The sequence below is a fragment of the Nannobrachium achirus genome, assembly GCF_963921795.1.
Source record: "Nannobrachium achirus genome assembly, chromosome: 12".
Taxonomy (NCBI): Eukaryota; Metazoa; Chordata; class Actinopteri; order Myctophiformes; family Myctophidae; genus Nannobrachium; species Nannobrachium achirus.
In genome coordinates, this window is record NC_137832.1 from 14,702,971 (window position 1) to 14,717,034 (window position 14,064).

At 42.7% G+C, this 14,064-nt stretch overlaps 2 protein-coding genes across 2 annotated transcripts in view; both read right to left on the reverse strand.

The window, feature by feature from the left end:
• Positions 1–14,064, reverse strand: part of gstt1a (glutathione S-transferase theta 1a) — a 308,697-nt gene that overhangs the window by 89,325 nt on the left and 205,308 nt on the right. The window lies entirely within an intron of this gene.
• Positions 1–14,064, reverse strand: part of LOC308295417 (homer protein homolog 1-like) — a gene marked incomplete at both ends in the record, with an annotated part of 39,292 nt that overhangs the window by 20,008 nt on the left and 5,220 nt on the right. Inside the window, 2 exons of the mRNA XM_080738471.1 lie at positions 2,842–2,990; positions 10,546–10,638. Coding sequence (XP_080594597.1) covers positions 2,842–2,990; positions 10,546–10,638 — 242 coding nt within the window. The remainder of the gene's footprint in view (positions 1–2,841; positions 2,991–10,545; positions 10,639–14,064) is intronic.

Genomic DNA, 14,064 nt, shown 5'->3' on the forward strand with positions numbered 1-14,064 from the left:
AAGGTATATTAATGACATAGTTCAATATTGAAAATGGGTGGTCTTCCCCTTTAAGTTCCAGCTCCTATGCTTTAATTTACAGGCCTGTCCATACTGTCTCCGACCACCGAACCTTTCATCGGAAAGGTCCGACGAAATGTTCGGCGGTCAGAGACAGTATGGACAGCCCTATAAGTTAAGGCATAAGAGCTGGTACTTAAGACAATCAAAATAAAAACACAGCCCTTCATGTATGGTCCTTAAAGCAACTTTGACAAGGATTTATTTTTGCATGGTTCTGATATTGTTTATAACACACACGTTATAACACATTAAGATTACATTTTGGCCCCAAGTCCCTCAACGACACCAGTAGCACACACCTACTGCCCAACGGTTGATAGCCAGCAACACCCCAAACTAAGTAAATACCAGTGATGGGCAGTAGCTAGCTACAAGTAGCTAAGCTACATAGCTTAACCACATTTCTAAGTAGCTTAACGGAAATTAGCTACATTTCTCTGGGGATAGCTTGTAGTGTAAGTAGTAATGTAGCTTACTACGTTTTCCAAATACTGTAGCTTGCCCATCACGGTTGGGAAATGACGGTTGTCATCTTGGGGATCCCCAGATGACAGTGAAGTGACAATTTAAGGACTTTGGGCATTTTAATACCAAAAAAAGAAGAAAACAGTAGTGTCGATTTGGCTAGCTACTTTTGCCATAGCTTGTAGCTTAGGTAACTACATTTCTTTGGGGATAGCTTTGCTGTAGCTATAGCTTTAGCTATATTTAATCGAGTGTAACTTGTAGCTTAGGTAACTATATATTTTCCAAGTAGCTTGCCCATCACTGGTAAATACTATACTTAGTAAATACTATACTTAGTTGCGAGTGACACCGGTGCGCAGTGCACAGCTATGTATAAACCAGGCTTGATCGCATCCGCTGAAAATAGCTACAGCTCACTATATGTGTCATGTTGAGACACGTTGTAAGCTTGCAGATCGGCTATTTTTGGTAAAGAGATTTGGTGTATATGGATAGAAAAGTGTACAGAGCCAACCGACCCCAGTGACGAGGGGATATTTTTGTACGAGTCTATATATTTTTTGTTATCCAACCCCTCATACCTTTACAATGGCTCAATATTGTCCCATTTACAGTAGGGCTGTTCGATTTGGCCTAAAAATAAAATCCTGATTTATTTCTCAGAAAAATCGATTTTCGATTTATACATTGTTTCAAAAATGTTGTTTTCATAAAAAAAATCGAACAAACGTGATTTGACATAGATATGTCTATGTGCGCTGTGCAAATCAAAGGAAGTGCACATCAGAGAGAAATTACATTAATTTGGTGTCAGACTCAGGCTTATTATATTGCAGAACCTTGTTGTGTTTTAGGAGGACCGGACTGTGGACTGTTTGTGCTATAAATAGCGAGAGCTGTACCAGAATTACCCTGATTAAAGTTTAAATCGATTTGACGATTTTCTTTTTTTTTTCTTCTTCTTCTTCCAAACAAAAAAAAATCAGATTTCGGTTAAAAATCAATTAATCTTCCTAATTTACAGAACATGGTTCCATACGGAACAATGTATATGGTTCTATGTTTTTTTTTCTTCTTTTTTTTATAGAATCCACAAACAAAATGTCCCAACCGATGGTTTCATATACGTTCACTTATCAAGCTACAGAATATAGAACGTCTTCGTTAAGAGAGTAGAGTTGCAGTTAGTAGAGCAAGGCATTATTGAATGCCAGACTGGGTTAAGAACACTCTCTCTGTCAGTGACCTGTAAGCAGGCTTTTTACTGTATTTTGCGACAAGCTGTTTGTTGTGACAACCTCGGCTGAGAGCGAGACAGAGTTGTGGTGTTGGCAGAAGTCAGGGCAGCATTAATGAAAGCCTATCAGAAAGAGAAGACCCGACAGGTCTTAAACTGGCCCCTGGAAGAAGGAAAGATATGAGAAGAAAGTGGGCATAAATCCAGTGTTTGACTTCCAACGAGCACAGAATGATGTACATTTTGAGTGATAAAAGAAGAGGGCAAAAAACAGAGCGAGCTACCGAAGGTAAAAAAAAGCGCTCCAAAGCGCTTTACAATGTACTTCACATTACGTAGATTGAACACTAAACAAGGCTCTAATTCATTCTCCTGCTATACCACCAACGTGTGGAACGCCCTTCCGCAAGCCTTGAAGGAGAGCAAATCCCTAGCCTCCTTCAAAATTGGTATGAAACGTCACCTTCAGGCGGCTGCTACCCGTGACTTCTAAATAGACTAAGCCACCATGCTCCCACTCCCCTCCCCCCCCCCCCTTTTCTGCTTTTGTATTTGATGTTATGCTTTTTCTGCTTTTGAAATTGATGTTATCCTAGATAAAGTACTATGTTCTATCCGTCTGTCTTTCAATGTTATATGAGACACATAAAGTGTGGTTCCTGTGTAAATAAGCCGTAAGGCTTTCTAGGAGCTCCTTTTAGTTGACCTTCTACCAGTGATTTGTGCTGTCATGAAACTGTACTTTTTCCTATTGCAAACTGCTAATAAACTCTTCAATCAATCAATCAATCAATCAATCAATCAATCAATCAAACCCATTCACGCACACATTCACCAGTAAGACTCCCTAAGATAAGCTACCGTCAGGTCAAAAAGCAACCTCATGTTGGCGCTAGAAGAGGGGCGGTCGCAACAACCCCCCCAATGGAGGAGGAAACCATGCAAGGAGTGTGTGTGTGTGTGTGTGTGTGTGCGTGTGCGTGTGCGTGCGTGCGTGCGTGCGTGCGTGCGTGCGTGCGTGCGTGCGTGCGTGCGTGTGTGTGTGTTTGTGTGCGCGCGTGCGTGTGTCTTACCTGTGCGTGAAGGCGAGGGCGTTCTGTGTGGGTTCCGGCCTGGTCTCAAGAGTAGGTGTGATGTCACACATCTCGTCTGTGCCGTTGATGTTCTCCATAGTGGGCGGGGTCACAGGAGTCAGTGGCGAGGAGAGTTCTCCTGGAGACTCCTGCGTGGAACAACCAGGGACGTGCAGAGAACATTAGAGAGGCAGGGGCTGACATTTCTAAAAGGGCCAGTGTTAAATACGGGTTCATTTGGTTCCATTTGTACACTGTTAGAGTTACAGACGTGTATGGTAAGACCCCCCTAAAGGAGCCCACACAGTCCATGGAATCCACTTTGAGAACCACTGGATTAAAGGGGGTACTTGGATTCAGCAATCAAGAAAAGGGGGTACTGAAGCCCAAAAAGTTTGAGAACCACTGTTCTAATAAACTCACAAACAAGACGGTCACTCTGGCTGTAGTCTCTCAAGAACAGACTAACTGAGCTCCAGTTAAAGGACAAAAGGACCTTTTCTTTGACGATGGCTAGCCAGATTGCTCTGGCTGTGGTCAGTAATAAAGGAGATATTGAAATATGAAATACCAAAGACAAGTGTGGTACTATATCTAGGAAACTTGACGCAGGAAAACACACATGGAGACGACATGTATCTGGTCAAGGTGCTGCAGCTGGCAGCCAGCCAGAAAAAAAGCAATGACAAGATTGTGGTATAAAAGTGACCCTCCAACTTGTGCGCAGTGTCTGTGCATTGTGGAGGAAATATATGTGATGGAGATATTTACACACAAACTCAGGATACAAGAAGAACTGTTCCTTGAGAAATGGGAGAAATGGACTGAATATAAAACCCAACAACATGACACCACGAACATTTAACATGGAATAAAATGTGATACTTAAACTGTTGTAACAATGTTGAACCTGTACATTTTCTGTGCATGTGACGAACTGCGAATAAAACTTATGTTTAAAAAAAAAAGAAGGTCACTCTGGCAAAGAGAGGGAGAGAACATGTGTTTGTATGCAGGTGTGTGAGTCAGAGTGACACAGAGAGAGAGAGAGAGAGAAAGAGAGAGAGGGAGGCAGCAAGGAAGAGAGTGTTATCTAGCAAGTGTTAACATTCTCCTGCACTGATAAGTGATAATCTCTTGGTGGAGGCACTAAAATAAACGCCTGCTTTAGCGAAGCCTTCCAGATTGCCTATACATATGTAGACCGTTAAAATGGCTCTGGGAAATCACACAATTAACCGATGAAAACGTATCTTTATATCCCATAGAAGCAACAGAATTATACCAGAGACAAATCATTTACCAGTCACACAAAACGGTGCTATTAAGACTCAGAACTCAGCCACAATACAGCTCAACAAGGATGCTGTGTCCATTCATCCCTAAGGGACCGGAAGTGGGGAGAAAATAAGAAGATTAGCCGTAGGGTGTAGTGCATTAACCAAAAAATTGACAAATCGATTCATCGACTTGATTACATACTGTAAGTCGACTCCCATCAGGGAGTCGAAAGTTGAAGAAAAAAAAGAAGAAAAAGAGACATTTGAGACTGCATGCCTAGGTGCCTGTTTCATGTAATCAATTCCCCAAATGTGTTATTTTGGGGACCGCTCAGGCCCCATACATACGGCAACGCTCTGTAGAGAAAACGGCGAGGTCCCGGGATATCGCCGTTGCGTTTTGCCTTTTATCAAACGTTCATATGCAGCCGAAATGATGTAGTGTCCATGTCACCGTGTGAGCAACAGAAACGCAAGAAGCAACAACGCATGCTAGTCTTTTTCTCTCCTACTAATACATACTGAATGCCCTAGCATTTGTGGTTTGCTGGCCGAGTGATTAAGGATATGGTTTTACGAACCGAGTGCCCCGGGTTCGCGTCGGTATAGCTGAAAAATTAATGCTACAGCGTCCACTTCCCGAGGATATTTTAGAAAGCACACTATTTATTAACTGTAAAATACATGAATAAATACATTTCCGGTACATTTCTTTCCCGTGCCTAGTTACGTCATTTTAGGCGCGAGTGCCGGGGAAGACACTCGCAAATAAAAACAAATATTTAATAGTGTTTAGAGAAGTCGTCAAAAACACATTTACATTATGTGGAATGGAGGTTAAAAATAGATGATATAAAAAATAACTTAAGCTTGTGTGTTGACTGTTTACTTGTTTCCTGGTACATACTGTATACTGCACACACACACACACACACACACACACACACACACACACACACACGCGCGCAAGCGTATATATAACGCATGTGACAAGTGAGACAGTGTCCAGTTGGTTCTATAAAAATATCCCCTGATAGTGAGGTGCCAAGGCACAGTGCTGTAACATGTAAATTCTAGCTGGGTTGCTTCTTAAACAGCACCAACATGGACCACAGTGTAGACTGTACTGTAGTGGGAGGCTGGGTAATGAACAGACCAAAACACTGAAGTCTGTTGTTAACTGCATGGCTTGTAGATTAAACCCATTCAGTACGGGTACACATTATGGCGTATTATTATTTTATGCTTTAACTATTAAAAAATAGCAGATATACAAGCTCACAGCGCGGCACCGAGTGCCGCGCTGCGAGCTTGTAGATCTGCTATTTTTGAAAAATCGTGAAAATTAGAATTTTGACCCGATTCTATAAGTGTCTTTTGAATCCTTCTAAGGTTTTTTGAAAAACCTATGTTTTTTATGTCAGCAATCTGGCCAGCCATCGTCAAAGAAAAGGTCCTTTTCACTTAACTGGAGCTCAGTTAGTCTGTTCTTGAGAGACTGCTATGTCAGTGGTTCTCAAACCTTTTCATGTGAAGGACCCCCAAAATGATATGTATTTGGCCACACGGACCCCCATTTCAAAATATCTAGTTCCAGGGACCACCCAGAAGCAAAATTTGAGTTACAAACGTTCGCTTTGAAAATACATATATTCAAAGATTTGCACACATTTTCACGACTTTTTCAAAAATAGCAGATATACAAGCTTGCAGCGCGGCACACGGTGCCGCGCTGTGATCTTGTATATCTGCTATTTTTCACTGGTTAAAGCATTCAATAATCCTAGGCCTAAATGGGTTAAAGAAGAGATTTGGAGAATCTCTCTGAGACCAGCAGCTCATGTATCGTCAGCTTCGCCTCGTGCCACAACCCTGAAACAGTGGTAAATCAGCCAACAACCCACTTCCTCTCATGGTAAATGGCTTACTAAACTAATGGCAATTCTTTGGAGGAAAATGATATTTTAGCCTAAGTCAGCTCCTCATGACATTGGCCAACTCTGGCAGGGCAATTGGCAATCTCATGCTTTTGACGTTGATGCAGGGCCGGATCTAGGCATAGGCAAGGGGGGGCAATGCCCCCCTAAATGCCCTGTCTGCCCCACCAAACATGATCGTATGCGAAAATCTAAAATGTCAAAAAAATATTAAACTATTTTTAATGTTATGCTACAACTAGGTAGATGGATATATAAACTGATAAGATATTAGAGAGAGAGATAGATAGGTGTAAGACCTGCCAAAATGCTTAGTTTTCTATGCATTTCGGGTGTTTTAGGGGGTTTGTACCCCCATTTTTGTTTTCGGAGGGAGGTGACCCCCCTGTCATTTCTTCCTGCCCCACCTAGTGCTAAAGGCTAGATCCGGCCCTGCGTTGATGTATTAAAACAATAAATAATAATAATCTCTGTTTAAGCCAAGGTAACTGTGACTAATGTTTACCACTAAGGGTTGATTGATCATGTACTAAATAAAATAAAATAGTTGTGTTTGTGCAATAGCTGTAGAAATGTTTGCTTCCTGTCTCGGAAGCCTGTCGTTCACTTAACTTATTCTCCATAGCCCAAGGCCGCAAGGGGGTTGCTTGCCAAAAATAACTGATGTGTCGTGTTAGCTTACATGTTTGCTAAGCAACACCATTGTATGCACCTGCATAGCCGCGAAGGTCTGCCGACGCTGCAAGTATAATATGTGTGATTATACTTGTGTGTGCAGACGCACAAGCATCCAAGAGCAACACAGGCTGCAATCAATACATGGCATGACCTAATGACCTTCTTCCAGACAACTGAAGACAGGGACGTGCTGGCCATTGGGAAAAGCGGGACAACTCCCGAACGTCCGGTCCAGGCCGGCCATTAGGAAAAAATCAAAAATAAAATGTCGGCCTTCGTTCCATGTTGGGGGTTGGGCGGCCAACAAAGTAGATCGTCACTGTCGGGCAGAAACCTTGTATCTCCAAGTTTCAATTTTTTTTCGCAGAGCAAAGCCCTGCTTCATCATACAAGGCCGTCGCACAAAAGTAGTGAAAACAGCAGATCTACAAGCACAGCGCCTCGCGGTGCGAGGCGTTGTGTGCTTGTAGATCGGCTGTTTACACTAGTTTAAATCATTTTTAAAATGATAAATACAAAACAAACGGTTTCCACCCGACAATGACGAAATATAACTCATGTAATTGGCCCACTGGCTTGTCACTAGTCATGATCTGAAATGGCAAAGTAGCAGCAGCGCTATAGAGAGAGATCTCTCTCTATAGTGCGCAATGAGGGCCTCTACAACTCTTTTTCCCGGGCTGAATCAGGGGCCCAGCATGTCCCTGACTGAAGTTAACTATATCTTGCATTGGTCCCTCATTCTCCAACTCTGTGGCTGAGAGACCATCATTCACGCTTTTGTGCCTCCCGTCTGGACTATTGCAACGGAGGCCTGTTTGGCATGTACCTGATAGGCTCCAGGACGTGCAGAGAATAGAGAGGCAGGGTTGGTGAAAATATCGAAAATAGCCGACCTCCAAGCTCACAACGCGTCGCAGCAGTTGTGAGCTTGGGGGTCAGCTATTTTCGGTGTGTGATACGACATATTAAGCTTAAAAAAAGGCAATACTGGACTACACAGTGAGGGAAATTCATTCAGCGAGAGTTTGGACAAGGTAATTCTCTTGAATGCTGCCTTCAGGTATGGCATGGAAAGAGGGGCATCTGCGTTTCTTTCACCATAGTGAAAAAGAAACTGCAATTCATGGTCTGGAGAGGGCACTTTTTAGAGACAGGTAAAAGGGCAGGGGCTCAAGCCCCCTTTGATGTCTATGTGTGCACGTGCCTGCCAGTATGTCCAAAATTCAGCTGACAGAGTTCTCGCCTGCACCAAGCCTTGGCAGCACATCATCACACCTACCCATGAACGACTGCACTGGCTTCCTGTTACGTTCTGCATCTATTACAAACTCCTCCTTCTCACCTACAAATGTCAAAACACTCTGGCTCCGTGCACAGTACCTTTCGGTTACATATCGGCACTCAGACACATTGCACATTGGTTGCATGTGACCGTTGGCAGCCAATTGGCAGCCAATTGCATTAGAGATGGTACAATTTCTACCAATGAACGTTGATTTCTACAATGATGCCCATCATTGCCCATACAACGGCCAAAAAAGCTTAATTTGTGCAGCATAGAAACCAGTGGCTTTCCACTGTCCATATTCTTTTACAGTCTATGATGGGGACGTGTCGGAATGGAAACCCGTCACCGTACCTTTCAGGCCTTTTCTGTCACGGAACCTAAGGACCGAGTCCACAGACTTTGGACCTCCTCTCTGTCCCGAGGACAAGCAAGCGAACCTTACGGCAGGGGTTTTCAAAGTGGGTGACGGGGCACCCTGGGGTGCCGCGACGGCAGTCCAGGGGTGCCGGGAGATAATTTGATAATATTTGGAATTTGTTTGGACACTTGAAAAAATATTTATTATCATTTTAAACATGAAGTATTTTCAGTCAGTTCTACCCAAAATGGCTATTATCTCAACGTTTTCCTCGCAAACATAATCACTAAGATATCGTCACTGTCGGTCAGAAACCTTGTATCTCCAAGTTTCAAATGTGTACGTCTTTTGCCCTGCTTCATCATACAAGACTGTCGTACAAAACTAGTGAAAACAGCCGATCTACAAGCACAAAACGTGTGCTTGTAGATCTGCTGTTTTCACTAGTTTAGTACATTTTATAGATGATAAATACAAAACGAACGGTTCTGGACATACAAGGTTTCCACTCGACAACGACGATATGCTATAAATATAAGGTGCTGGGTGCTTCAAATAAAATCAATCAATCAACCTGTGGAACTCTGTCCCAATGGAGAATTGCCATGCTCCAAAACTGGCTGCCTTGAACAGACACCTACTCTGTCAGGCTTATGGCAAATAGTTGTTTGTTGTGTTGTTCGTTTGTTGGTTAATCATTGTTTTTGATGTAAGGCATCATTGGGTTCATGAAGTCGCAATATCAATTCAAGCTATTAAATGTCATATTTGCATTCTGTATTCTGTGAATAAAATAAAAAAGGAATTGATAACAAACAAACAAAAGTTAAAGCTATTATTATTATTATTATTATTAAACCAAATATTACTTCAATTTCAAATCTGATTTTAATTCCTTTATTATCACACAGAATAACACAGCGGGTAGAGACGAATCTCCCATAATCACTCATTTTGAGCAAATGTGTCATTGTAATTGTCTGCGCATAAAGTACAAGTTGCCATAAAATCTAGAATGATCACGGAAGCGGACATGACAAGGCTGCAGTTTGGCCTTTAGGCCTCAGTCACATTCATCTTCAAGTTGCTCAGGCAGTGAGCAAGCTGCCTTTCGTGTCAGACTCAGTTCAATAGTTGTGCTACTGCAGTGGTTCTCAGCCTGTGGGTCGAGGCCCCCAAGGGGGGGGTCCACAAATTATTTTAGGGGGTCCCCAGATGATTAACTTAATGTGCAACATTGTATTCTCACTCAACAACAAACCAACATAAAGTTTAAGTATATAGACTCTATACACTTAAACTTTATGTTGGTTTGTACTATAGAGGGTATAAGCACATTTCTAAAGTGACAATTTAAAGGGACTACACCATGAATTTTCATTTTTCCAATTTTTGTGTATTTTTTGGGTGTCCCACCAGCACGTTCTATCCTCACAAAGTTCTATTTCTGACCATTGTGTCTTTCTCAGTTTATGGGCAGATCTATGTAAGCAGGTCTCAGAACGGACTGTCTGATTTAGGTCAGATTGTGACATCACAAAAGGGACCTAAAATCAGACAGCCCGTTCTGAGACCTGCTGTTACTGCTATGCTGAGTGGGGGTTGGAGAGGGGTGGGCAGGGCAGGCCTGAGAAGGAGGTGGGGAGCAGTGTGGGGCCAAAACTGGCTCAATAGCGCAGTCCTCCCACTCAGGACAAGGTGGTATTGCAGCTGAAAATGCTCTGAAAGCCAGGCAGTAATGACAGGGGCTCTGTATTCAGGGGTGGTAACTTAGCCTCAAACCTTTTGAAAAACGTTTTTGGGACACAAACAATGTTATTAAATTCTTTTTAAATGCATGGTGAAGAAACTCTAAGGAATTTTTAGTACCTCTAAAATGACATATTAAACATTGGCCAAACTGTAAAATATTAGAGATAGAAATTATGAAAATAGCCATTCACAACGCCACTTGTTGTGAGGCGTTGTGAGCACGGCTATTTTCACAATAGATCAAAAAATGCATACAAAATGTAATTCTTCAACTCTTAGAGCTCGTCATGGTGGGGGGTCCCCAGTTAAAATATGATGATTGAATGATGATTCTTTTGGGGGTCGCGGCCTGAAAAGGTTGAGAATCACTGTGTTACTGTACTGTAGGTAAGGACAGTGTCATTGTACCTGAGAAGGAGACGTAGCCAACTCCATCTTCTCTTGGCTTTTCTCCTTGGCCAACCGAGCTGCCTCCTTGTACTCTGAAAACTTCTCTGCAAACTGGACACATACAACATAGACAACACAACGGAATCAATACAATGACCAAACAATGCACAACCATGGTGTTATTCTGCTATGATAGTACTGTAGGTACACAGGTTGCCACACACAGACACAGACACAGACACAGACACACACAACACACACACACACACACACACACACACACACACACACACACACACACACACACACACACACACACACACACACACACACACACACACACACAGATCTACAAGCTCACTATGCGACGCGTTGAGATTTGGTAGAGAGTGAAAAAAATATTATAAGTTTTACCAATAGAGTGTTTTAAGTGGTACCAGATATGCAGCTCGGCAAATAAAAGGTGAATTGATCCCAGTGCATGACGGAGGACGATTTCACGATAAATGTAATCTTCGCGCCACGAGTGTTTTTTTTTATCGCGATAAACGATAATATCGCGTATCGTCCCATCCCGTGTGTGTGTGTGTGTGTGTGTGTGTGTGTGTGTGTGTGTGTGTGTGTGTGTGTGTGTGTGTGTGTGTGTGTGTGTGCGCGCGTGGCGTGCGTGCATGTGTGTCCAGTCATTTGATGTCTACAGATCCTGAGTTTGTTAACCTCTTAGAACAGGGTTCCCCAATTTGTTTTCCCGAAGGGCCATATTATGTCTAGAGTATAAGCCGAGGGGCACAACATTGCAGGGGGCGGCGGCGGCGTTCCCGCTACTCCAGCGACAGTTCAGATATCGTCGTTGTCGGGTGAAAATCTTGTATGTCCAAAACGGTTCGCTTTGCATTTATCATTTTAAAAATGATTTAAACTAGTGAAAACAGCCGATCTACAAGCACACAACGCCTCGCACCGCGAGGCGTTGTGTGCTTGTAGATCTGCTGTTTTCACTACTTTTGTGAGACGGCCTTGAATGATGAAGCAGGGCTTTACTTTGCGAAAGAACGTACAAATATGGACATACAAGGTTTCCACCTAACAACGACGATATACTAGTGTTGTTGCTGCTCTTATACCACCATTATTACTGGGGTTGGTGTGGGCCTGACAGTAGCCCCCCGCGGGCCGCAAACTTTTTCGATGTACATGAGGCTCTGGGTCTGACTAAAGGTGATCTCAGGCTATTTCAGTGATGGAACTCAGCCCACTGGCCTGCACACGCGCACACACACACATGCACGCACGCACGCACACACACAGTATTTCTACATGCTACTTCTGTTCTGTGTAGAACCAGTTGGTTTCACGCAGAACCGAAAAGTCTCCACATGAAGACACTGTGATTTATTCAACATTGATCTCTTAAAGGCTCCTATACTGAAGTGCATTATAAAGTGTGTTTCGGTGTACTAAAGCAGTGGTTCTCAGCCTGTGGGCCAGGAGGATACTACTTCTTTCTTTCATCAAAACACAGAGACATGTGTTTTCATTGAGATATAGATAAATAGGAACACTGCATGTTAGTACCATTGTTCCATCCACTTGAGTATATCCATCCCCGCCTTCTAAATGCTACGATTTTTAACATTTTTGTTTTTGTTTGTGTTTGTCTGCGTTCTTCCAGTTCGTACTCCATCCATATGGGAAGACGCATCCGCGGCTCCCAGATGCGTCTTCCCATATGGATGGAGTAGGCCTATTTCCTTCCAGAACTTAACAAACAAACTTGTTTTTTTGGCACAGATGCTGTCCCGGATTGAAAGATATAATGACGTATAGGTTAAACATGCTCTGAAAATGCACACGGCCCACCCATCTGACCACTTAACCCAATCCGAGCCAGCTATTTTGAATTGATCCAACGGTTTACTGCCAGCGTTTTTAGTGTTTTCCGACGGCGATCGCGCACACGCGGGAGCGTGTGCTCTGTGCTTGGTTGCTGAGTACACTGTGTGCCAGCATTTGTTTTGCACACAACAAAAAACATTCCTTGGGATAAAAACAGCCTGACAAAACTATAGTTTAGTGTTGAGTCATCACTTTTCACATGCTACTTAAAGCAGATTTTTGGGGGGTCTTTTTTTTTTTCATTATAGTATAGTGTATAGTAAGTGAATGAGACACAAACTTTCAGCGGCTGTCAAACATTTTGCCCGCATGGGAGCTCAATTTGTTATTTAACCTTCATAGTTGACAAAACCACTGAGAAATTGACCAATGCCCTCCACGATCACGGAAGTATCGGATTCGACCCAACAACTTTTTTCCATCCTGTTGTTGTTGCACAGTGTGTGGATGGGAGCACATGGCACTGTGGAAAGCCAGAACCAGAGGAAAGCTCTTTATTCTGCAGAAGAAGAATTGAACCCTATGGGGAACACTTTCGGGTTATCTTGGCATGCATTAGTCTCCTAGCAACCGAGGATCGCTCGAACAGTACAGAAGGGCGATATTAATACGATCTAATTGTGTTTTTGTCGTTGACAATTACATTACTGTTTGGCTTGTAGGCTTTGAAGTTACACATGGTAGATATGACACATAACCTAAATATGCAAAGAAATTACTGACATATTTGACAACGTTATACTTAGAAAAGAACATTGATAGTGGAAATAGCCAATCTACAAGCTCACAACGCGTCGCGATGCGACGCGTTGTGAGCTTGTAGATCTGCCATGTCCACTATATTTTACTTTAAAAAAAATATATGAACATTTATCAACATGGAAACGATTATGACGATTAGGAAAAATAATCGCAGTTATGTCAAGAAATTGCGATTAGACGATTATGTACTAATTGAGACAGCCCTAGAAATGAGTTAACACGGGTCGGGTGGTCTGATGGGTGGTCTGCTGGGCAGCGAAGGGCAGAAAACATTTTCAAGATTTTCCACGTGGGCCCCGGTCCAGGAGAGGCTGAGAGCCGCTGTATTAAAACCCATTCAGGACGGGTACACTATATTGTGTATTATTATTTTATGCTTTAACTCATTTACTGCCATTTTGAATGGCCTCCCATCAGGGCTCCCCACCAGAAGCCTCCATAGACTTCAATGTAATTTATAGTGCACAGAGCATGCACGCCCATGCACAGATCATGCACCATGTTTGTGCAGTTTGTTCACAGCTTTCAAACAAAAAAATCAGATTGGAAATCCGTTCAGGCATTCTTGAGATAATAGCCATTATGTTTTACATGTTATGTAAACAAAAATGGCCGCCCTGTTTGAAAGATGGGGTTGTATGGGGGTTGAACATGCAAAATCGCGATTGAAATCATGCTTACTAGATTTGATGGGGTCCCAAAAAAAAATTCTTTTTTGTTCAAAACTCGTCATACTAGTCATAGGCAGAGTGGACACACTTATATAACTCGTCAAACTAGTCATAGGCAGTACTATTAAAAAATAGCAGATACAAGCTCACAGCGCGGCACCGAGTGCCGCGCTGCGAGCTTGTAGATCCGCTATTTTTGAAAAATAGT